Raw genomic sequence first — 26,347 nt, forward strand, 5'->3', positions numbered from 1 at the left:
AGAAATGAATAAAACACAGTTCTGGTACCTATCTTAGTACATCAGTTATTCAGATTACCATGTCTTATTAGGGTCTATGTTATGTACAGAGGAAGAAAAGGTGCAGTGCTGTGCATATAGCAGACTTAATATTGAATATGTGCTGATAATTGAATGAATGGCCATATATAATACAACAAGCATGGACTCTGTAAGCACATATACCTGCATTCAAATCCGTTTGCAGTTTATTACTTTATTGTCATATAACCTTGAGCAAATTATTTAACATTTCTGAGAGTAAGTGCTATAACATGTAGTTTTCTGTGAAATCCCAAACTCACATAAATTTGTCAACAAATGGTGTCTGTCATTATTATTATTATCATCATCATCATCATCATTACTAACCACTGGTTATTATAGAAAGGATTCCTGAATGTCTAATCTTAAATGAGTGAATGACAGATGTATGTGGATAAAGTTTTCAGAAAATTGAAATAAATTGTGTTTCTTGGCAAGGCAGGCATCTGTCCAAGTTGGCTAGCATTGAAAATGCTTCCATAATAGGAGTCAAAGGTTGGGGCTGGAGGCATTAGGGTCCATTGAGACTTGGAAAAGTGAACTGGTTGAGAGAATTAGATATCACTTGCAGAGAATCATATGTAATTTGGAGGAGAGGTTTATAAGCAGGCTTGGCCAGAGGTCAGATTTGTAGATAGGAGTTGGCCTGGAATCTAGTTTTGGTAAGTAGGATTTAAGACAAACTTACTTTGTTGGTTTAGAATTAAATATGAAAGTTCTTTAAGGTCTAGGCGCAGTCTCATCTGTTTTCATCACATTGCTTTCTTCCTGCTCTGATTTCTAGGTTATTGTCTGTATTTTCTGGTTTTCACATTTAAACTTACACTACCATGTATTATTATTCAAATCTTCAGATTTGCCTTCAGAACCAGATTAGAAGCTGGTTGAAGGCAGGAACAATGGATTTATAAAGATGTTTCTCATAGCCATGTATCTAGTTAGTAGTATTCCATATGTTTGTGGAATGAAAGAATGCAAGTCAACACAGATTTAAAGCAGTGCATGAACATCAGTATATCAAGTGATTTGTACCTCTTTAAAGCCCTTGTGAAATCTAAAGGCAAAGCTGACCTCTCCTTCATTTACCATATGATATTCTAATGTCTATGTAATAGTAATTACAATTTTTTTCAGACTTGGCAAGAAAAAAATCTTAATTTTCTTTCATATTAACCTGTAGCCTAGAATTAAGAAAATCAACCAATTGAATGACATTACTAAAACATGCTTTAACATACACATATCATCTATTTAATTTTAAAAAATGATTTTTGAGATAAATAAGGCAGTGTCCTCCTTTTGCTGATGGCTATCTTTATTTATAGCATCCAATTTCAAGATTGTGTTGGCTTTGAAAATGCCTTGGATTTTACTTTGATATTGGTGATACTATTGAAAATTATATCTTTTCTGTGAAATCATATTCTTTGGTAGAGTTGACTATTCAGATTATTTATGTGTATTACCTCACACTGATATTAAACTTTGATCATCTAAATAGTTTGAAGCTGATAATTTTTATAATTTAGCATATATATGCTTGTATAGAAGTGACACTGTCTAGCCTGACCAAAGTTTAGTAACATTTTTTAATATTTAAAATGTCTTTTCTAAAGATTGTTGCAAAATTATAAAGTTTACAGAACCTTCAGAATACTTTTTGTATAATAAGCAATTTGCTTCATCTGGTATCTTTGTTATTTCTTTTGTTTTGATTTTGTTTATTAACACAGAAAAGCTTCACTGGCCTGAGCAAGAACTTGCGAAGAAGTCTGTTCTAAATGCAGAAGAGTCATTGATCATTGACAGCAAAAGAAGCATTTCACATTTATCTTCTGGGATACTAAAGGACATTTTCACAACTGGAACCAGTAGTTACAATGTCCTACTACAGAGCAAAGAGGAGAAAAAGCATTATTCACAAAAACAGTCTTCTTCCACCTACTCCAAAAGATGTAGAAAACCCAGCAAATCTCCTAGCTCTTCTCGTAGTAAAGATCTTCGCAAGATGAAAGTCCCAGTGCCTGTGATGAGCAGTGGTACTTGGTACTGCCTAAAAAGGCAGCCTGGTGTTTTTGTCACTAGTTCAGTGTCGAGTCCCATAAAGTTTACACATGATATCTCTGTTACAGGGAACAGCATAGTACTGCCACCTAAACCCAAAAACAAGGTAAAGCGACGCCATTTCTCTGCTCTGCCAAAGCCAAAGCTGCAGCCTCAGTTGTCTAGAAGTTTTGAAAAAGGAGATGACTTTTCTGGGAAGAAATTTTGTATACTGACTGCTATAAAGCCCACCAACCTGGAGAAAGAGAAACTGAGATTCTTCAAATCTGACTATACCTACAATCCTCAGTTTGAATATGCAAACCCATCTCTGCCAAGTGTGTTAGCCAAACACAGCAATGCATCTGACCGATTTCTTAAACAGGTAAAACACTACTTCAGTAGTGGCATTTCATTTTTATGTAACTAAAGCAATTACTTGCAATCTTATAAAAAGAAAAAGACTTTAAAAAATATTTCGGTTATTTATATGTTAACTCCCGTCCAGGACACGTAAATATGTGACAAGAAATCTCCAGGTGAGTGCCATAGTCTGTATGTAAAGTATTTTGCACTAGTCAGAATCTATGAAGAATCTGTTAGACTTTGTGATAAGAAGCATCTATATTTGGAAAAAGCTTCAGATTCTGGTTCCAGACTTTCATTTGGGAGTTACATACTTGTAGCCCATTAGCCAACCCACAGATGAGTGTTGCGTAGCTCACACTGTGTTTGTGTTTTCTATTTGAGTATGCCCCAGGTGGATCATACATTGGTTCCCCTGTTGTATTACATTTCCACCTTACTTAGCCTCCATAGGCATTTTGGGGAGCTAGGTTTAATACTTGCCCATGAACTTTTTAATGCTTTACTGAAATTATTTATCATCATCAAATAAATATTTCAGCACTCATTTAAAGAAGAAGATAATGGAGTTTTAAAAATTATTTCCAAGGTTAGCAAATCATGATGTAAATGCTATGAACAACACTTTCCAAATTGCTCAATGTAGACACTTAGCACATAGTTTTGTGTATTACAAGGCTTAATAAACTTTGAAATCCATTTAAATTAGTGAGGGGAAATTGGCTGAAGGGTGTAGTGTTGAGATCATATAGGTAGACTACATTTTGTTCAGTTAACTTTCTACACATTTTTATAATACATGAAGTTCAACTTGGCTTTGTAAGTGATCGAAAATCTGTTTGTAGGCTAGGTAAAACTGCATGGTTCCATTTGCCTGTGGTGTGTGCCCTATTTTAGCATTTTTCCACAATACAGTTCCTTGGAATTGTGGCCAGCAGATTTTTTGTTGTTATAAATGACATAAAATCTGACCAGTCTTTTGAAGCCATTATGTAAAGCTTATTTTAGGATTACAATAATTTTGGTCTTCCTATTTATTTTCCTTTGTTAGAAGAAACCTTTTCATCTGCTTCTCTGGATTTTTAATGGGTATTCACTTTTTATTTAAATGTGGTGAGATTGTGCTAAACAGTAATAAAAAGGTCAGCTATTGTTTTCATTCCTATTTTGGCAGTCATTTTCTGATTTTTTTTTTTTTTGAAATTGCAATTGATTGAATAGGGCTTTCACTCATTTAAAATTTATGATAATTATAAAAATGCTATTTGCTTTTCCACCCATTAGTGCTAAAAGAGATGGCTGAGATTTACTTACCAATATTCTTTAATTTGGTATCCTGTCCTTACCCCTGCCAGTTGGGAAGGACATTTCCCACCATTGGATCAAAGTAAATGTTCTCTCATTTCCCTGGAAGACAATTAGGAAGCATCAGCAGCTCCACAGACTGAGAATTGACACTGCTTGCCCTGTGACTTTACAATCTATTTTAACTCAATTCCAGTTTGAGGAGATAAATGTATAGTTAGATTGCTTGAGTATATAATGTAGCACCAGCAGTCCTAGCTGGCTGTGCTTCAAATGCCACCATTTGGGAGAATGCTCCCAACAATGCCTAGTATACTATTTAAACCACTTTAATCAAACAAAAGGGATTCATTAGAACAGGTCCTCTATAAAATATGCTTAAATTCCTATTCAGCATCTGAGTGAATTATGACATGATGTCATAACATCCTTCCCCTCCCCAGCTGTGAAGCAAAAGCACAGCTTCAGAGCTAGCATGATTCAGAAACATGCTGCACAAAGAGGCCAGGATAGCTAAGTTGCCCATTGGTCTCTGGCCTCCACCCTGAAGGCCTTGTCATTCTCTAGGAGATCATCTTCCTAGTGTCAAGATCTGAATCCTTCTGTGGCAGGCAATCTACACTGTTAGTGTAGATCCAGGCGACCTCATGCTATCTAGAAGTTCTGATTGGTAGAGTGGTATTTAATAACATTGGGAAAATAAGTTAACTTTTGTTTGGCTAGGTAAGATAAAAGTTGAATTATTTTCACTGTTATTACACTGTTGTTGGAGAGTGAGCATGATCCTCCAAAATTCACAGATTGGCAGAACAATGCAAAATTTTCCATGTACAGATAAGTCTATCAGAGTAGAACCAAAGCTATGGTCAAGCTCTGGTCATTCCCAATTGATGGTCCCATCAATGTCAAGGAGTTCCAGGATTCAGGATTTTGTGGTCTAGGCATTAGGTTCCCCAGGAGAGAGTCAGGTCCTTGAGGTGGTTCATGGGATCTAGCATGGTCTATAGGACTTGAATATAACTTCAGGACTTGAATAGAATGTTTGAATATAACTTCCCGCTAGCCCCTTGCTGACAGCCATGGTGGCCCTCAGCTCCTCAACCCTTGAGTGTGTTTAAGCTTGACAGAAACTGAGAATATCTGTTTTCTGTGGCTCTGGACCTTTGCAGGAAAGAGTCCAGCGCTTCCTGGGGGCTGAAGGGATCTGGGATGAGAGAATGCTGAAAGCTTTTAAGGGTCAGGTGCATCCTCACCAGTGGGTCAGAAGTGGATCCTTAGTGGCACCCTTGTGCAGTAAAACTGACAGCCAGTGCACTTTCTGTCCTACTTCCTGAGGGCTGACTACCCCTGGGAAACCTAGATGCCAAATCCATTTGGCTTTGCATTCTGTACTTTGTTGAATAAGATTGATAGAGATGAGAAGAGTCTTCAGGGTGGTAATAAGAGTCCTTGAACTATTTTCAGTATTTCCAGCAGTCAAATGGAAATTATATATTTACATGATAAAGCCAATGGACAGCTTAAGTGATTTGTTTTCTACCTCCGGCTGAAATCATATCTTAGTGTAGATCCAGGCGACCTCATGCTATCTAGAAGTTCTGATTGGTAGAGTGGTATTTAATAACATTGGGAAAATAAGTTAACTTTTGTTTGGCTAGGTAAGATAAAAGTTGAATTATTTTCTTATGTGTTAATAAAACTGGAGCAGTGGAGATAATTAGCAGTTGGTAAATGGGGAGCTTTTGTGTGAGAGAAGGAAGGCTTTGGGGTGTTGGGTAAAGACCTTGGGACAAGGCTACCCTCTGGCTGATAGGGAAGAAAAGTTAAAGGTGGGTGTGCAAAAGGAGCTGACAGAGCAGGCCCAAGACTGCTGACTTTAGGAAGTCTGCTTTTGCAAGATTAACCTTGGCCTGGTGTCTGGGAACTTAACTGGTAAACAGTTTCCTACACTGAAATAAAACTTTCCCTAAATGATAAGAGTAGCTTGCTGTGCCTAAACTGTGCAAACAGTGTTTATTTATATTAACACCTCTTTTCCTTTTGGGAGTCTGGAATTTTGGAACATGCTAGGCGTAGGGGTACTTATGTACCAGCCCCCAGTAAAAACCTTGGGTACTGATCTGTAACAAATTTCCTTGGTAGACCACTCTTTACACATTCTTAGAACTCAGTTGCTGGAGAAATTAATTGCATCCTTTTTGACTTCATTCAGAGAGGACTCTTGGAAGCTTGCTTCTGGTTTCCTTCAGACTTTACTGGATGTAAGAAATGTGGGGGGGTGGGCTTAAGTTGATCTCTTAAAGGCATTTATTTACATTGAGATTTTAGAAAAGAAGAATAAAAAATTCAGTACTCAAAATATCTGTTTGGGCTGTTGTATTCGCTGTCAGTTTGAGATTCCTGATCAGTTCTAAGGTCTGGTTTCTATAGCCATTGTGTTACACAGTTCCAGGGGGGACTGTTAACAAATTGAACCTGGGCCCTACATTTATACAATAGGGTTAATATTTACCATAAGCATGGGGTTCTTTGGCATCATAATACTTCTCTAATACTTTTTAGTTGTATGATATTTGTACAGAACGCCAGGGAAATTAAGTGTATGCTAAGTTAGAAATGTTGCATTGAGGGTAGATGGGGAAGAGTGAACAAAAAAAGCATATCTGTTCTCCATATACTTGTATTATTATGAAATTGCTGACACTGCCTTTTTTTTTTTTTTTTTTTTTAAGGATCCTTACTCCTCTGTTATTCCATTAAAATTGCTTTGAAATTTAAGGACAAAGTCACGTGAACCATCAGTGTGTGACAGATTACAACTAGCATTGATAGGGTACTTAATACTTGCTTGTCACTCTGTTTGCTTAGTACTTTCATCTTTAGTTCCTCACATGAGATGCAATAGTTAGAGCAGTTGAAAAAATTGATCTGTAGAAGTGAAGTAACTTTTCCTGAGGTTACATATAGTAAATTGCAGAACCAGGAGTCTCTTCTAAGTACTACTGTTTTCCACACAATGGCATGTTGGCAAACTAGCTCTCAGTGTCCATGATACAAATATGAATGCTTCCACCATGGCCTGTTTCAAGCAATGTATTATCAACTGGCTTGCAAATTAATAAAAATTCAGTCAGTTCTCACAAGCCAATATGATATGGCCCCAGCATACCACTGTTTCACACAGCGTGGTTTTCACCTGGCTTTTCCAAACCCTGATGCCACCTCCTGCACCCAAAGGGCACCAGATGAAAAGAGCCTCTCATTTTGCTGGCAAGGATCCATGCTTCTGGCATGAGCTTATTATAGGGACATTGAAGATAATTGTTTTTGCTCTTTATGATATACCTATGAAATAGCGATGATTACTGTTTTTTAGAAGCTGTAAAACAAAAATATCTCCCTGTAAGGGCATCTTTCAGTTATGGCTTCAGTCTCAACTCAGTACACTGGTAATTAGTGCCTCAGGAAGACTGTCAAGGTCAAAACTGGGCTCCTAGTCTGTAAAATACGTAAATATTTAAAAGCAGCAAATAAAAAGTCTCCTCAGAAAGACTATTCCACATTATTTCTCTCTTCTTGCCCCTGTGACTCTGCTAGGAAACAAAGCAGAAACATCCCTTCCATTAAAGCTTCCACGGTATATATCTTTTCTCTTTTACTGCTATCCTAACTATGGCATTTCATTTCTTCCCTGTTTCATGTGAAGTACACACAATCCAGAATTGATAAGTGTTTAAGTAATTAAAATGAAACAAAATAATTGAAAATAGTTTTCAGGAATTTCTTCTACAATGAAATAGTGTATCCAGTGTTTCCCATTTCTAAGATTTTATATTTTTCAAAATAACTCTTTGTAGAGATAGTTTTTTAAAAAAAGATTTATTAGAGAAGGAGGCAGAGACAGAGCATGGGGGTGGGGAGGGACAGAGGGAGAGGGAGAGAGAATCCAAGTAAACTCCATGCTGAGCACAGCTCCCAATTCAGGGCTCGATCTCATGAGCCTGAATCATGACCTGAGCCAACCAAGAGTTGGATGCTCAACCACTGGTGCCACCCAGGTGCCCCAATAGTTAGTTTTTTATTACCCATGTTAACGGAAGGAAACATTTATATGAATTAGCTAAAATAGGAAGATACTCCCTTCTCTCTCTTTGTTGAATAGTTCTCATCAAAGCAGTTAGTTTTTTATTACCCATGTTAACGGAAGGAAACATTTATATGAATTAGCTAAAATAGGAAGATACTCCCTTCTCTCTCTTTGTTGAATAGTTCTCATCAAAGCAGCCACCTTTGCTTTCCTGCTGGGACAGTGCTACACCAGCCATGAGTAATTCATTAGGGTCAGTAGTAGGTAATAAATGCAGTAATAGAAAAGGCCACAAACAGTGGCATGAAATGGAGACTGTAGAAGGAAATGATGCTTAAAATCAAATATCTAAGTAAAAAGCACTGAATTGATTTATAAAGAAAGCTTTTGAATTTTGATTTAGTTCTAGACATCTTGCATCTTAACCTCTGGGGGAAAATATATGGTTAGGAAAGATGCAAGATTAAGTATTGAGGAATGTTAGTATGGATGAAGAACAGATGTTAAAGGCTTATAGTTACTAGAAGAAATGTGCAGATATGTTTGCAAAATATTATGTCAAAAACATACAATAAAACATTTTCTTTTTTTTTTGAAGATTTTATTTATTTATTTGAGAGAGAGAGAATGAGAGAGAGCACATGAGAGGGGCGAGGGTCAGAGGGAGAAGCAGACTCCCTGCCGAGCAGGGAGCCCAATGCGGGACTCGATCCAGGGACTCCAGGATCATGACCTGAGCCAAAGGCAGTCGCTTAACCAACTGAGCCACCCAGGTGCCCTACAATAAAACATTTTCATCATGTTTCCATTGTAGCATACCAGAGTACTCCATAAATGTGCATTTGTTAATCTTTATAATATCTTAAAACCCAACCCTCTCAACCAGTAACAAAATGGATTTTAGCTGTTTATAAGAATTACATGTTAAATATGAGGTTTGTCAGACATTTAAATGTAACTAAGAAATTGGAGAATTGCCTTCTTTTAAAAATAGTATTTGATTTGGGACTGATTTGTAGGACTCTTGCTCTGTAAGAGAGATGGGCTCAATCTCTGAAGTTTTCTTTGTACTTTATGATGCATAATGAGTATATTTTAATTTTTGTCCCCAGGCTACATACTTACGTAAATATTGCACAGTTTCTGCGTTTTTCCCATATATATATTGAGGGAAATAAACTAAATGATTATTGAGAACTCTTTCTAGGACCACACAGATCTCTCTCAGTTGAGACCTAAAAATACTAGCTAATTAAATCAAGATTCTGTTTCATGTCACATTGTATATCTGGTTATGTCATTTATTTTGTAAAAACATTTAGCTCTTCTTCCATATTACATATTAATCACAGGAAGGCTCAGTTTCTACCAGGTTTGTTAACTGAAAATTCTTTTATTTCAGATAACAGTGCTTTAATACAACATAATCGGCAAATGATTTGGTTTGTTAAAACTAGTTTTCTAGGGGCGCCTGGGTGGCTCAGCGGTTGTATCCAACTCTTGATTTCAGCTCAGGTCTTGATCTCAGAGTTGTGATTCAGGTCCCATGTTGGGCTTCACACTGGGCATGGAGCCTGCTTAAAATAAACAAAACCACAAAAAACTAATTTTCTAAATAAGTGAAATTTGTTTCTCCCAAGTACAAAAAACTTAAAAATTAACCATTTCAATGCAATTCTTTCTACAGTGCATATTCAATTTGACAACTCAGGAGAATGCTTTTCAAACTTTTCTAAGAAGGTAACCTAACAGCAGAGATGTCAAGAGAATAATCCAGGAAATCAAGAGCAAATCTATGTTTTATCTTAAATTCATGTGAATTTTACATTATACTTTATAATGTATCTTTATGCTAACATAGAAACATGTAAATTGTTTATCTTCAAGTAAATGTTGACTGCTAATTCAATTAAAGGCTGTCTAGACCAAAGAAAACCTATTTGTGGGACACATTTATCCCTTGGGTTGCTGGTTCATCACCTCTGCTTTACCAGATCTGTTAAATATAAGCTCTATTGTATTGGGACCTATGGTTAGCTTAACATAAAGACTTTTAGGTGTGGTCCTCAGAAAACAATGTCTTATATAAATGGAATAGATAATTTATTGTTCTATTAAAACTCAGGCATTGACATAAATACATAATATTACATCATGTTCTAAAGTAAGACAAGTATTTATTTTCCTTTTTTGATAGAAGCAACTTAAATGGAAATCAGACCCCTTCACTGATAGGAGGATGTCTTGATATAATATTGATATATTGATATAATATTTCTTTAAGGCTAAGTTTTAGTTATACTAACACTGAAGGTGCTTTATCTTGGTAGACCCCAAGTAGTTCAGACTTATTAAGAGGAGGAAGGAAAAAGCAAGTCTCCTTTAAATTAGAGCTCTCCTTCATGACACAGTTTTCTGTTTAGCAAATCACAGACCTTTCACAGATAACCTAAAGTTACGAGATTTTTTTTAAAGATTGAGTTTAGTGTGGTCCATATTAGACTGAGAAGTGGGATCATTTTTTTTTTTTTAAGATTTTTATTTATTTATTCATGAGAGGCAGAGGGAGAAGCAGGCTCCCCACGGAGCAGGCAGCCTCATGTGGGACTCGATCCCAGGACCCTGGGATCATGACCTGAGCCACTCAGGTGCCCAAAGTGGGATCATTTCTTAACCTGATAGCAAGGAAGATTTTCTTTTATTCAGAGATGGAATACCCCATCAGATTGCATGTCTTTTTTTTTTTTTTTTAAGATTTTGTTTATTTGACAGAGAGAGGCACAGCGAGAGAGGGAACACAAGCAGGGGGAGTGGGAGAGGGAGAAGCAGGCTTCCCGCTGAGCAGGGAGCCCGATTTGGGGCTCGATCCCAGGACCCTGGGATCATGACCTGATCCAAAGGCAGACGCTTAACGACTGAGCCACTCAGGTGTCCCCAGATTGCATGTCTTTGGAAGAAGTTGTGACCTTGATGACTCATTGAAAGAGCATTTTGTTGATTTGCCTTTGAAAATTTGCCTAACATGCATTCTTAGGTTCTTAACAGGGTCTTTGCTTCGGAATAGCTTGAATATCTGCTTTTTCCTGGTAGGTGGTAAAAGAAGAGTCTTTGTTACTAAGCTATTTATAAATATCTTATCCTGGTAGCAGTTACCTTCTGATATTCGCACTCACCATTGTATCCATCCAGACTACCCCCAACCCTGCTGACACAAGGATGCAGTAGGGGTGAAGGGGGTGGAGAGAAGAAGGCTGCAGGTGGCATCTTTCTTTGTCCTACTGTGTTCATTCACTTATTCCTTCATTGACGTTAGATTCAGTGTCTCAGATCTATTTCCTGGGTTCTGCATACGTAGAATATAATTTTTGGAAATACTTTTATTATAATCTGATCATAGTCTGCAGTCTATTTTATAGAAAACTGAATTATGTATTGGTGAAAGTATTTGCTTCCGTCTCTCCTGCTCTCCATACTGCATCAGTGTCTATTTCTACAATACAAATCTGATGTCATTTGCCTTCCTGAAAAACATCAGGGCTCCTGATAATTCGGGATTAACTCTAGAATCTGTAGCATGGCCTATTGGTCTTTCATCTTTCATGATCTGGCTTGTGCTTACATTTCCAAGTCAACTCTATCCTACCAGCTCTATTCATCTTGTGCAAATTATCTATCATAGCATTTATCACACGGTTATTCACAAATTTCCTTTTTTTTTTTTTTTTTTGTCCTCACCACTGCTGAGGACTGACTGCTTTGATGAAAAGTGTTTTTTATTTCAACTATTTCCAGAATCTAGCACTGTTCCTGGCACTAAATAAATGAGTCTCCTGATGCCTCTTCAACCTGGAAACTGTATTTCACTTTCTTTACTTTGGATATGCTTTTTTGACTCTATTCTTTTTGCCTGGATTGTCCTCTATTTCCTCTAGCGCCTACTTTTATTTACCTTTCCCTATAATCTCACAATATATATACCTTCAACAGAGTGTTACTAAATTATGTTGATTTATATGTCCTCTCTGCCAGTCTAATGGTTAGACAGGGACTTAGAGTCTAAAATGTAAAAATAAAATGTAAAAATGAACAAAAGTGTCAGTGATTAGGGTTGCTCGGCTGGCTCAGTCCATAGAGCATGCAGCTCTTTTTTAAAAAATTGTATTTATTTGAGAGAGAGCACAAGCCGCGGGGTGGGGTGGCGGAGGGAACAAAGGGAGGTGGGCAGGGGGAGAGGGAGAAACAGACTCCCTGCTGAGCAATGAGCCCCATTCAGGGCTCGATCTCAGGACCCTGGGATCATGACCTGAGCTGAAGGCAGATGCTTAACCAACTGAGCCACCCAGGCATCCCTAGAGCATGCAACTCTTGATCTCGGGATTGTCAGTTCAAGCCCCATGTTGGGTATAGAGATTACTTAAAATCTTAAAAAAAGAAAAAAAAAGTACCAGTGATTAGTGCAAAGAAGATGAATGAATGGTCTTTATTGATAGTATTCTGGAAATTTAGTAATGTACTTTTCAAACAGTAAATCCGTATTTGTGGCCCAAGGGTCAGGTTTAACCTGAATATATGTTTGTGGGGGGTCAGCATCCTGTTTTTTTTTTTTTTTTTTCCCAACAGTGGAATATAAAGATGCTCTTCTGTTGTTACTCCCAGATGTTCTACTCAGTGGCTTTATACAGTGGTTACTGCTTGCAGCTGAAGGTATCTAAGTGTATGACTACTGCTGTAGTCTCCCATCAGTTTGTGGCTACCCTACCTTAAATGGGGGCCTAATGATCTGATTGAGTAATCCAAATCTTACTTATTTTGCTGCCAAGGAGCAGTAGCTACCATTGAAAACTTCATTCAGCATTTGGGATTTTGCTTTTTACTTTAAGAATCTCAAAATGTGTGTGTGTGTGCATGTGAGTGTGTGTGCGCACACACATCCACACCTCATGCTTATCTCCGAATTGATTTGAGGGATACTGCATGAGAAAGAGGGTCATATAAGTTGGAAAACACAAAATATTATATTCATCCCTAAGATTCACCACACATAGCATCATAATAAAGGCTTGTTTAACTTTGTTTAATCCAATATTTTCCAAACACATTTGGCTATGAAATCCTTTTAAAAATGTTATCTTGTAAACACTTTTCCACAAGAAACAGTTTGGAAAAACACTGGCTTAAAGGAAAGGACTGTGCGATCTCCCAAGCGGGTTATTCAGTATTTGGATAGATGGTGAGGGAAGAATTCTAGATGTTGGAATTTACTAAAAATGAGAGTAATGAAGGGAGGGTTGGGTGGATGAAGGTCAAATTAGTTACCTTAACTTCTGAAATTAAAACCCAGCTGTCTTCTGCTAAAACTATATACAGTCATATGAGAAATAGATTACAAAACACATTCACAGTCTCACCCCCCCCCTCCCTCTTTCTCGGTGTTGTCTCTATCTCTAATTTCGTTCTCAAAACATCTCTTTGAGGTAAGCAGGGCAAAGATTTTCATCTTCATTTTGCCAGTGAAGAAACTAAACCTAAGAAAGGTAAAATGACATACTCAAGATCACACACTTAGTAAATGGTAGAGCATTAATGTAAAACCAGATCTGATGACTTCTAGTGTTTCCACAGTATCACCCAACTCATGTCGTATTAGTGTCCCTATTGTACATAGTTTTTCATTGAGTGAAAACCACAGTTGGGAACGGAGATAGTTTTTTTAGCACAGGACTGGTGAAGTGGCTCATGGCTGATGGTCAGATTTCCAAACTGCTAAACAGTAAACAGAATTAGTAAATAAACCAAAAGCAGTCATTTACCAGAATGTTGAGATTTTTCAGAAAGTTTGTTAAATCATCTAAGATAATGCTGAAAGTTTTTTGTAGAGATATTTTCTGGATTAGTGGTTCAAATGTTACATTATGCTATTTGACTACTATTCTTTTTTTTTATAACAGCTTTATTAGGATATAACTCACATGACATATGCACTCTTCTAAAGTGTACAGTTCAGTGATTTTCAATGCATTTAGAGTTATCAGTCCATCACCACTATCAAATTTGAGGACATTTCATCACCTCCAAAAACAAACCTTATGCCCATTGGAAAATACTCACCATTTCCGATCTCCCAGCCCTAGGCAACTACTAGTTCACTTTTTCTGTATGGATTTACCTATTCTGGACATTTTGTATAAATAGAATCATATAATACAATTCTTTGTGACTAGCTTCTTTTACTTAGCATAATGTTTTCAGGATTGATCCATGTCATAGAATGTATTCAGTACCTTTTATTCCTGAATAATATTTCATGGTTATTATATATTTTATTCAGTCATCAGTTGATAGTCATTTGGGTTGTTTCCACTTTCTGGCTATTATAAATAATGTTGCTATGAACATTTGTTTACAAATTTTGTGTGGACATATGTTTTCAATTATTTTGGGTAGTAGTGGATAACAGTAATTGGTCACAGGGTGGTCAATTGGTAGATCATATAGTAGTGGGTCATATGGGAACTCTAAGCTTATTAGCCTTCTGAGGAAGACTGTTGTCCAAAATGACTGCATTTTACATTCCCATCAGCAGTGTATAAAGGTTCTAATTTCTCCACATCCTCATCAACTCTTGTTTTTGTTTCTGTTTTGATAGCCATTTTAGTGAATGTGAAGTGGTATATCATTGTGGTTTTGCTTCGCATTTCTCTGGGGACTAATGATGTTGAACATCTTTTCATGTGCTTCTCAGCCATTATTTGTATATATTCTTTGGAGAACTGTTTATTCAGATCTTTTGCTTATTTTTTAATTGGGTTATTTGTGTTTTTATTACTGAGTTGTAGGAGTTTTTTTTTTTAAGATTTTTTATTTAGAGAAACTGTGCGAGCAGGGGGAAGGGCAGAGGGAGAGAGAGAATCTGAAGCAGACTCTGTGCTGAGTGGGCAGCCCAGTGTGGAGTTCCGCCTCAGGACCCTGAGATTATGACCTGAGCTAAAATTAAGAGTCAGATGCTTAACCGACTAAGCCATTCAGGCGCCTGAGTTGTAGGAGTTCTTTATATATTCTAGCCAACACTGTGGTCTGCTGACTACAAGTTTTGTGGGGCCTCCATCCCAGTACCAGCCAGCACTCCCTATGGTGCAGATAAGAAATTTGCAGACATTTCCTCCCATTCTGTGGGTTGTCTTATTACTTTCTTGATAATTCCTTTGAAGCACGAAAGTTTTCAATTTTTTTATTTATTTTTATTTTTACATATATTTTTTAATTATGTTAGTCACCATACAGTACTTCATTAGTTTTTTTTTTTTTTAAAGATTTTATTTATTTATTTGAGAGAGAGAGAATGAGAGACAGCATGAGAGGGAAGAGGGTCAGAGGGAGAAGCAGACCCCCCGCCGAGCAGGGAGCCCGATGCGGGACTCGATCCCGGGATTCCGGGATCATGACCTGAGCCGAAGGCAGTCGCTTAACCAACTGAGCCACCCAGGCGCCCCTCATTAGTTTTTGATGTAGTGTTCCATGATTCATTTTAATGAGCACTGGGTGTTATACACGAACAATGAATCATGGAACAAGTTTTCAATTTTGATGAAGTCCAACTTACCTATTTTGTTGTTGTTTGTACTTTTGGTGTCACGTCTAAGAAACCATTGCCTAATCCAAGGTCATGAAGATTTATGCCTGTGCTTTCTTCAAAGAGTCTTATAGCTTTAGCTCTCACATTTAGGTCTTTGATCCATTTTGAGTTAATTTGTGTATATGATATAACAAAGGGGTCCAACTTCTTTATCGTATATACAGCTATCCAGTTGCCTCAGCACCATTTGTTGAAAAGAATTTGATTACTCTGTGTGTGTGTGTGTGTGTGTGTGTAATATCTCTTACTTATTTTAATTCCAGTGTGGTTAACATACAGTGTTGTATTAGTTCCAGGTATACAGTATAGTGATTCAACAATTCCATATATTTCTTAGTGTTCATCAAGATAAATGTGCTCTTAATCCCCTTCACCTATTTTACCCATTCCCCCACCCACCTGCCCTCTAGTTACATGCTGTTTGTTCTCTATAGTTAAGAGTCTGTTTTTTGGTTTATCTTTTTTTTTTCTTTGTTCATCTGTTTTGTTTCTTAAATTCCACATATGAGTGAAATCATATGGTATTTGTCTTTCTTGACTGGCTTATTTCACTTCGCATTATACTTGGTAGATCCAGCCATGTTGTTGCAAATGGCAAGATTTCATTCTTTTTTATGGCTGTGTATTATTCCATTATACACATACATACATACACACACACACATATATGATGTACACGGCACATCTTTATCCAGTCATCTATCAATAGACACTTAGGCTGCTAATTTGGCTTTTGTAAAAAAATGCTGTAATAAACATAGGGGTGCATATATCCTTTCGAATTAGTGTTTTTGTATTCCTTGGGTAAATACCCAGCAGTGTGATTGCTGGATCATAGGGTTTCCCATTTTTAATTTTCTGAGGAACCTCCATACTGTCTTCCACAGTGGCTGCACCAGTTTGCATTCCTACCAGCAGTGCACAAGGGTTCCTTTTTCTCCACATCTTTACCAACAGTTGTTGTTTCTTGTGTTTTTGATTGTAGCCATTCTGACAGGTGTGAGGTTTTATCTCATTGTGGTGTTTTTTTTTTTTTTTTTCTCTTTTCTCACTGTGGTTTTGATTTGCCTTTCCCTGATGATGAGTGATGTTGAGTATCTTTTCATGTGTCTGTTGGCCATCTGTATGTTGTCTTTGGAGAAATGTCTATGCATGTCTTCTGTCCATTTTTTTAAAAGATTTTATTTATTTGAGAGAGAGAGTATGTGAGTGGGGGCAGGAGCAGAGGGAGAGGGACAAACAGACTCCACTCTGAACATGTAGCCTGACAAGGGGCCCACTCCCACAATCCTGAAACCATGATTTGAGCTGAAACCATGACTTGAGCTGACACCAAGGCGCTCAACTGACTGAGCCACCCAGGCGCTCCACTTCTCCCCATTTTAACTGGTGTTGAGTTGTATAAGTTCTTTATGTATTTTTGATACTAACCCTTTATTTGATATGTCATTTGCAAATAATCTCCCATTCAGTAGGTTGTCTTTTTGTTTTGTTTGTTGTTTTTTTGCTGTGCAGAAGCTTTTTACTTTGATGTAGTCACAGTAGTTTATTTTTGCTTTTATTTCCCTTGCCTCAGGAGACATATCTAAAAAAATGTTGCTATGGCTGATGTCAGAGACATTACTGCCTGTGTTTTCTTCTAAGATTTTTATTGTTTCAGGTCTCACATTTAGGTCCTGAATTTATTTTATTTTTGTGTGTGGTATAAGAAAGTGGTCTGGTTTCATTCTTTTGCATATAACTATCCAGTTTTCCAAACACCATTTGTTGAAGAGACTGTCTTTTTCCCATGGCATATTTTTTGCCCCCTTTGTCAAAGATTAATTGACTGCATAATTGTGGGTTTATTTCTGGGTTTTCTGTTCTGTTCATTGATCTGTGTGTCTGTTTTTGTGGAAGTACCATACCATTTTGATTACTACAGCTTTGTTATATAAGTTGAAGTCTGGAATTGTTTTGTTTTTTTCTTTTTCAGATTGCTTTGGCTATTTGGGGTCTTTTATGGTTCTGTAAATATTTTACTATTGTTTGTTCTAGTTTCGTGCAAAATGCTTTTGGTACTTTGATAGGGATTGCATTAAATCTATAGATTTCTTTGGGTAGTATAGACATTTTAACAGTATTTGTTCTCCCAATCCATGAGCATGGGATGTCTTTCCCTTTCTTTGTGTCATCTTCAATTTCTTTCATCTGTGTTTTATAGTTTTCAGAGTACAGGTCTTTCACCTCTTTGGCTAAGTTTATTCCTAGGTATTATTTTTGGTGTAGTTGTAAATGGGGATTGTTTTCTTAATTTCTTTTTCTGCTACTTCATTATTAGTGTATAGAAATGCAACACCTCTCTGTACATTGATTTTGTATCTTGCAACCTTACTGAATTCATTATCAGTTCTAATAGTCATTTGGTGGCGTCTTGAGGGTTTTTTTACATATAGTATGATGTCATCTGCAGATAGTCAAAGTTTTGCTTCTTCCTTACCAATTTGGATGCCTTTTTTTTCTTTTTCTTGTCTGATTACTGTGTCTAAGACTTCCAATACTATGTTGAATTGAAGTGGTGAGAGTGGAAATCCTTGTTTTGTTCCTGACCTTAGGGGAAAAGCTGTCAGTTTTTCTCTGTTGAGGATGATGTTAGCTGTGGGTTTTTCATATAAGGCCTTTATTATGTTGAGGTATGTTTCCTCTAAACCTGCTTTGTTGAAGGTTTTTATCATAAATGTATGTTGTATTTTGTCATATGCTTTTTCTCTGTTGAAATGATCTTGTGGCTTTTATCCTTTCTCTTGTTGATGTGATGCATCCCAGGAATAAATCCCAGTTTTAACAAGGTGCACATGTCCTCCATAGGAAGTGCTGGCTGGTACTGGGATGGAGGCCCCACAAAACTTGTAGTCAGCAGACCACAGTGTTGGCAAACTTGCACTGTTCTTCTGGGGGAGGGGCTCACAGCACTGGGACTGAGCAGGCCTGGCTGGAGGGGGCAGGGCAGGGTCTAAGCTAGTTGGGTAGTGAGAGTACTGATTCCTGCTGGTGGCCACGTGTTTAATGCTGGGTTCTGGAGAGGGAAATGGCCCTGCCCGCTCCTTTGTTCCTAGAGAAGCCTCCCAGTTTAATCTGTCCTTCTAGGACAGGCTCTACAATTAGTAAATAACTCTCCTTCCCTTGTGCCCCAGGCATTTTCTTTTCTTTTTTTTTTTAAGATTTATTTATTTTAGAGAGCGTGAGTTTTTGTGCACAGGGGTTGGGGGTAGCGAGACAGAATCTCAAGAAAGCTCCCCACTGAGCATGGAGCCTATACGCAGGGCTCCATCTCACAACCCTAAGATCATGACCTGAGCCAAAATCAAGAGTTGGATGGCTTAATGAACTGAGCCACCTAGGCACCCCCTACCAGGCATTTTTCAAACTGCTGCTTCTATTGCTATATCTCTGCAGGCTGTTTGTTGTGCTTTGTGCTTAAAGGTGGGGACTTAGTTTTCACTTACCTTCCAGGCTCTCCCAGAGTTGAGCCTGCTGCTAAGTTCCGGGCTTGAAGTCCTGCTGGTTGTAAAAACTCATGAAATTCATCCCCTCTGGTTTTCAGAGCCAGATGTTATGGGGATTCATCTTCCCCATATGGCTCCCCAGTGTGAAGGTGTTTCTCTCCCCACTCTGCCCCCACGATTCCCTCCTGCAATGGCCCCCTGAGTCTGTTTAGCTCCCACTTACGCCCTTCCTACCCTCTTCCATATGGCTTCTCCTCTACCTTTAGTTGTGGAGTTTGTTCTACCAGTCTTCTGGTCGTTTTCTGGGTTATTTACACTGATGTGTTATCTAGTATCTGCGGGACAAGGTGACCTTAGGGTCCCTACTCTGTCATCTTCCTTTGATTATACTCTTCTTATTTTCATAGAGGAGAATAAGAGTGTTTTAGGGTCATGGGATGGCATTGCTCTACATTATGAAGAAAGTTGCTCTTCTCTTTTATGTAACATTATAAATGACATCCAGATCAGGGGACAGATAGGACCATTTCCTTCATGCTGAACAATTACTCATTTTGTATTTACCTCCTCTTTGCACTAGGTTTGAGCTCTCTGAAAATTAATTTGTTTTGATGCCTCTAAGATTTACAATGTTTTAAAATATCCTGTTACAAAGAAGGATTCAGAAATACTTGTTATGAGCAGAGATAATGTATTGATTCATAATTTAGCAAAAAAACATATGGTTTTTGGTCCAATTTTTTAGAAGGCAAAAGTATGTTTGGTGGCCTGTTTCAGCCCACTTTTAGCAAGAAATATTATCCTACCTAATACTGTTTCTGTGGAACTCAAGGGTAGATTCTATTATATATGTCATTTTCTTTTTTTTTTTTTTTAAGATTTTATTTATTTATTCATGAGAGAGAGAGAGAGAGGCAGAGGGAGAAGCAGGCTCCCAAGGAGCAGAGAGCCCGATGCGGGACTCGATCCCAGGACCCTGGGATCATGACCTGAGCCGAAGGCAGACGCTTAACCATCTGAGCCACCCAGGCGCCCTATATGTCATTTTCTAACATGGTGATGGAAGAGTTGGCCAAGTAGTAAGATGGACACAAAGGAAAGGTACAAAGTCAGATTTCTTCAGATTAGGGGACTGAGACCTGGACAAAGGATATGTGTATATTAAGATGTTTTGATCCCGGAAGTTTTAAAACTGATCAGTAAAATTATGTAATGTCTGATTGTTTATTATGTATGTTTGCTATTCTTATAGTTGGAAGGAAGCAGAGAATATATTTGATGTCTATGGATAAATCAGGGCTAGATCTCCACATGGCTGAGGGAAGTGGCTGCTTCTTCCATGAATAGGCCTCAAGAATGCAAGCCATACCAACTCTTCCTACCAGCAATCTACTCTGCCTAAAAATTACTATAGGAAAATGTTTGTCTGAATTTTTAGGGTTTTCCCCCCCCCATGTGTTCTTTTTTTAAATACAAATACTCCAGAGAAAAGATATCAACGACTAACTGGCAAGTGAGAGAAAGGTGTGGAGCCTGCTTAAGATTCACTCTTAATCCCTCTGTCCTCCCCTCCCTTTCTCCCTCTCTTTAAAAAAAAAAAAGTGTATAGAGAAGAGAATAAATAAAATCCCATAATTCTATCACCCACAGATAATCACTATTCACATTTAGTCTGTTTTCCTTGTCCCATGCCTAATGGTGTTCATAATTGACATTAGTATACTTTTGTTTATGTATCTGTATTTTCTCATGTCATTAACTGTCAGCATTTCTTTTTTGTCAGCATAATTTTCACTGTATATATTTAATAAAATGGGTGTACAGTAAGTCAGTTGAGTCTTTTAGTTGTTCCTACTGGGATTTAAAATTTCATAGTTTTGTTAGTAGTCCACTTTAGGGAGCTTTTTGCAGTGAGCCATGCAGTGGAGGTGCTGACTAGGATAGGCCTGCACCAGCATTTAAGTCAAGGAAGGAGGACCATAGCTGAACCAGTTACATAGGAATTGTTCTTTTCTTCTCCCAGCCCTCAGTATACTGAAGGGAAAGAGAGGCCCAGAAAACTGGAGAGGGATGAGAAAGAATCAAATCACTATTATACCTTTCTTTCTCAGTGAAGGTTCTTTAGGCCTCAGGCCAGGCCTGTCCTAGGGGAGGGGAAAGAGCTTTAAATTAGATATGATTGACATTTTAAATTGGATTAAATTGACTTCAAGAAGACTTTTTTTTGAATACTTGAAAATTATTGGAAAGCTAAAGAAACTGGTTAAGATATTCAGGGAAGGGAAGGAGAAATTCTGGATGGCAAATTGAAAGCGATGATTGGAGAAAAATAAGCCACTTATTGTTTTAATTCCCCACCAAGTAATATTGGGACATTTTTTTGATTAACTTTAATGATATTAGTGGAGAAGAGAGATTTGACATGAACTTTATTGCCTCTAAAAGTAGTTAGCCATGTGGATGAGGCATGTGAAAGTGTGATTCTTCAAGTGGTATAGATATGGATTCTCTGAACTCAAGGGAGAATGGATGATCTTCTCCCGTCTTTTTTCTTAAAAAAAAAAAAACAAAAACAAACTTTTGGTAGGGGGGGATTTGGAGATGTGGATCAAAGGGTACAAACTTTCAGTTATAAGTTGAGTAAGTCCGGGAATCTAATGTACAGCATGATGATTATAGTTAATAATACTATATTGTATACTTGAAATTTGCTAAGATCTTAGATGCTTTCACCATACACAAAAAATGGTAACTATATGAGGTGATAGCTGTGTCAATTAACTTGATTGTGGTAATCATTTTATAATGTATACATATATTAAATCAATACATTGTACCTCTTTAAAAAAAATCACATTGTATATATAATTTTTGTCAGTCATACCTCAGTAAAACAGGAAAAGAGTGACTTTTTCCTCTTGATCATAACACTAATATATTCATATTGTAAAGAATTTTAAAACTTCTGAAAAATACAGGTAATAAACATCAATGCAATCCATCACTCCATCCCAGACAGGAGCAGCAGCCTTTGGGTATATTCTTGCAGCCTTCCTTGTGCCTTCTTAAATTGCTTATTGCCTTTTCCTTTTTCCAAAGCTGAGATCATCTCATAAAATTTTTGTGGCCTGCAGTTGAGGCTGCATAGAGAAGCAAAAATTGTAACATAAAAATATTCACTGATGACCACTCAGCATTTCTGATTTTTCCTGTAAAGCTTGAATTTATTCACTCATTAACCACTGTTTCTGTCTCTATGCTGGGGGCTATTACAAGGCAGATGGATTGGGAAGTTATTTCTTGAGGTCAGTGAAGGATACTGGAGATCTATATGCTCACTGACAAATCTGTCTAGGTTGGACCAGTTGAAAAACTGATGAAGAAATCAACAGATGACAACAAGATAGGCACTTTATTTTATTTTTTTTAAGATTTTTTTTATTAGAATGGGGTGGGGGCAGAGGGCTAGAGAGAAGCAGGCTCCCTGCTAAGCAGGGAGCCTGATGAGGGTCACAGCCTGATGCGGGACTTGATCCCAGGACCCCAGGATCATGACCGGAATTGAAGGTAGACACTTAATGAACTGAGCCACCCAGGTGCCCTGAGGATAGGCTCTTTAAAGAAGAGTATTGGACATGACATCATATTAACGTAACCTTTGGGGAACATCAGTATAGCTCCTGGGTAGTGTTGCCATTATGATGCCATGTAAGCAAGACAAAATGAAGGATGTGATGTTCTATTGTCTATCATTTTGTTGGAAAAATCACCACCCCCCCCAAAAAAAACCCCCACTATTTTTATTCATTCTTTGATCCAATATTTAGTACATGAGTATAAAGGTTGCCTATATGTTGTTAAACTGCTAAGTATGTTTTATCTTACATTTATAGGGTACTTTTTCAGTATAAATTTCCTATCAAATTTTTGTTTCCCATTATGAATATGAATGCTTATTATGAATATGAATACTTAATAGCCTTTTACTAGTACTGTTTATTGGTAATAACAGGGAACACCTGTATTTAATTTTTTCTTAATTCTCTAAACTGTTTATGTCTGCTGTAATAAACACTGTAGTTCCCCTTACCTATGGTTTCACCTTCTGCGGTTTCAGTTACCTGAGATCAGCCTCGGTCTGGAAGCAGATGATCCTCTTTCTGACATGCTGTCAGAAGGTCAGTGGTAGCCTAAAGCTGCTGCCTGTGTCATTCCCCTCCCTTCATCTTATCACATAGGCATTTTATCATCTCACATCATCACAAGAAGAGTATAGTTCAGTAAGATATTTTGAGAGACCACATTCATATTACAGTATATTGTTATAATTGTTCTATTTTGTTATTATTGTTAATCTCTTACTATGCCTAATTTATAAATTAAACTTTATCGTAAGTGTGTATGTATAGGAAAAACATAGTGTACGTAGGGTTTGACAGTGCAATTTCAGGCATCCACTGAGGTCTTAGAACATATCCCCTGCGGATAAGGAGGGAGACTACCATAGTAACCAGATAACCACATTTTTTTTTTCTAGTGAGTAAGCATATGCTAGAAAAGCTAATTTTATCTAAAATTAAGTACATACTTAAAAACATATAACTACAGGTCATAATAAATTTCCTTAACCTTTTTTAGGTCTAAATATTGGTCCAATGTAGAAGGTACCACTCTGTCTTTCCTGGAATTAAGGCCAGATTTCTCATATTCTTCTCACTCTGATATATTGATGTCTAGTCATCATTAGACTGGTGTATGCAAAAAATCTTTGCTAATCTGCTGTAGTGGGTTTTTGATTGTGTGCTTTTATTCCTTTTTTTTTTTTTTAAGATTTTATTTATTGACAGAGACAGCGAGAAAGGGAACATAAGCAGCGGGAGTAGGAGAGAGAGAAGCAGGCCTCCTGCTGAGCAGGGAGCCTGATGGCATGGGGCTTGATCCCAGGACTCTGGGATCATGACCTGAGCCGAAGGCAGATGCTTAACGACTGAGCCACGCAGGCACTCCATGGTTTTATTCTTTTAATTATCATAGTTGTCATATAAAAAATTAGCCTCTGGGGTATTTGTGCTATATTCCAATTCTCCAAGATCCTCCTTTTTGCCATGCACATGAATCACCTGGGGATCTTGTTAAAGTGCATGTTCTGATTTGATAGGCATGGTGGGGGCAAAATTCTGCATTTGAAACCAGCTCACATGTGAAGCCAATGCTGCCAGCCTTTGGACCACACTTTGAATTGTAGGGCTTTTGATAACAGTTTTGGGAACAAAAGCCAGTCAAAGCCTATTGACGCCATTTCTTGTTATAACTTTATGACACATGCCTAGTTTATTAGTAATACATATTTTTCCAACAGGGATATAGATGTTGAATTATAACTTGTAGTGTGTGAGTTTTCTGTAGTTTTTTGTGTTGGGCATACTTTCTACAGTGGTGGCATTTAGAATGAACATACCGATGATGACAATGATGATATAATAATAATTGACAGGTACTGACCACTTACTGTCCCCAGACACTGTGCTTTACAAAGATTGACTAAATTTTCCAAATAAAACCATGAAGTAGACATTATTATTGTTACCCCATTTAAAAATGAGGAGCGCTTGGTAACAAATTAAATGACTTGCCCATGGTCACACAGCCAGAGTGGGGACAGAACCAGGACATCAACACAAGTAGTCAGTCTGACTCTAGAGCTTATCGTTTTAATCTCTTTACTAGTTTGACAGTAGTCTGGAAACTAGACTTCATATAATGGATTTTCTAGCTTCTCTCACAATTGCTGTAAGATATATTTGAATTCTCTAGCTTCTTTCCCGAAAGACTTTTTAAAGATTTTTCTTATGTTCTCCTTTCTTGTGGCTTTCCCAAGAAACTAGTGATCTCTAGCTTTTTTTAGTCTTCCTTTCTGCATATTTGTGTTAGAAAAGATCTCAACTTTCATATTCTTTTGATGTAAAAATTTTTGAAGAATGAGAAGTAGGTAGTACATGTCCCTGAACGAAAGATAAAAGTGTTTTGAGTAATGTTGACACTGTTTACTGTGAAAGACTAGCCCTGGAAAACTTCAGATTTTGTAAGATTGTCACAGAAGAATGGTTGATTCTTTTGTGCATTCTTTTTTTTTTTTTAGATTTTATTTATTTATTTGACACAGAGAGAGAGCTAGTGAGAGCAGGAACACAAGCAGGGGGAGTGGGAGGGGGAGAGCAGGCTTCCCGCCGAACATGGAGCCTGATGCGGGGCTCGATCCCAGGACCCTGGATCATGACCTGAGCCGAAGGCAGACGCTTAACGACTGAGCCACCCAGGGGTCCCTCTTTTGTGCGTTCTTAAAAATTGGGGCATTTTTGTCTTTATCTAAATGGCAATTATAATTCAGTACGTCTGGAGACATACCTTCTACTCTGAGTTCTCCTGCCAGACCACCAAATGGTCTTGGAGAAGCCAAGGAGCCCCTCTGCCTTGCCTTCTCAGGCTGTCAGACGATGACACTCTATGCAGTACCTTTAAACGCTCAGCATGTGAAGGGAAAGAGGATTTGTAAGTACAGAGGTGTTTGTAAAACTTTGTGACAATGAGTGAAAGCTGTTTAGAATCAGTTATGGTACCTCCCTTGCAGTTTCATTTGGAAATCAAGAAACACAACACAGGTCATGATCCATAAGAATATAACTGGTTTATCACTTATCTCAAAGTAATAAGATGCTATTTATTTTCATTATCCCTGTTGTTTTTTTTTTTTTTTTTACAGTCCATCAATATTATGGAACTGACTTTACAGAAATATGGAAGTTATGAAAAATTTGAGCAGGCCACTGGTGGCAGCCTGCTATCTAAAACTCGAATCTGGAGTCATGTTCGGAAGTACATGATGAAAGAAGGCTGCCTGGGTGAGGTATGAATCAGGAGTGACACGAGATGCTGTTGGCATTTTAACTGCTCATCTAAATTGAATTGCTGTGTTCAGTTTCTTTGTGTTTTTCTTTACTTACTACCCTTTCTGTATAGCTTATGGGATTATGGGAATTTTTTAATGAAAATTATTAATGAAGCAATTTGCCTCAGTGGCCGCCTCTTAGCAGCCAGTTCAAAATGGCCAAGCAGAGAAGCGGACTCGGGCTTGTGTACATACCTTTGCCTCATTTTAACCAGGGGGGGGACTGTATTTGACAGCAGCACAACAGGGCACTGCCTCCTCAGCACAGCCCTCTACTTTCCTTTAATCCAGGAAAGGTTCTTGAGTGGCGCATGCTCAGAAGTGGAAGGGTCAAAAGTGATTATCATTTTCTTGGTATCTGGGAGATTCAAACTGGTACAAGCAAAATAAAAATATACTGTATCATATGATCTCAGTGA

The 26,347-nt window shown here is 37.6% G+C and overlaps 1 protein-coding gene and 1 long non-coding RNA gene across 4 annotated transcripts in view; one reads left to right on the top strand and one right to left on the bottom strand.

Annotated features, from left to right (window-relative positions):
* MATCAP2 (microtubule associated tyrosine carboxypeptidase 2) overlaps nucleotides 1–26,347 on the top strand; it is a 47,078-nt gene that overhangs the window by 8,291 nt on the left and 12,440 nt on the right. Inside the window, exons 2-3 of one of the 3 annotated variants that reach the window (XM_081800253.1) lie at nucleotides 1,797–2,491; nucleotides 25,743–25,886. In XM_081800253.1, coding sequence (XP_081656379.1) covers nucleotides 1,797–2,491; nucleotides 25,743–25,886 — 839 coding nt within the window. The remainder of the gene's footprint in view (nucleotides 1–1,796; nucleotides 2,492–25,742; nucleotides 25,887–26,347) is intronic. The other 2 variants (XM_081800254.1, XM_081800255.1) reach the window with 2 other exon arrangements.
* The window catches only part of LOC145716513 (uncharacterized), a 16,873-nt gene continuing 10,363 nt past the window's right edge, over nucleotides 19,838–26,347 (bottom strand). The window contains exon 2 of the long non-coding RNA XR_014139195.1: nucleotides 19,838–22,122. This is a non-coding gene — a long non-coding RNA (uncharacterized LOC145716513). The remainder of the gene's footprint in view (nucleotides 22,123–26,347) is intronic.

The sequence above is a fragment of the Leptonychotes weddellii genome, chromosome 12 (genome assembly GCF_054177405.1).
Source record: "Leptonychotes weddellii isolate Sample4059 chromosome 12, ASM5417740v2, whole genome shotgun sequence".
In the NCBI taxonomy this organism is placed as follows: Eukaryota; Metazoa; Chordata; class Mammalia; order Carnivora; family Phocidae; genus Leptonychotes; species Leptonychotes weddellii.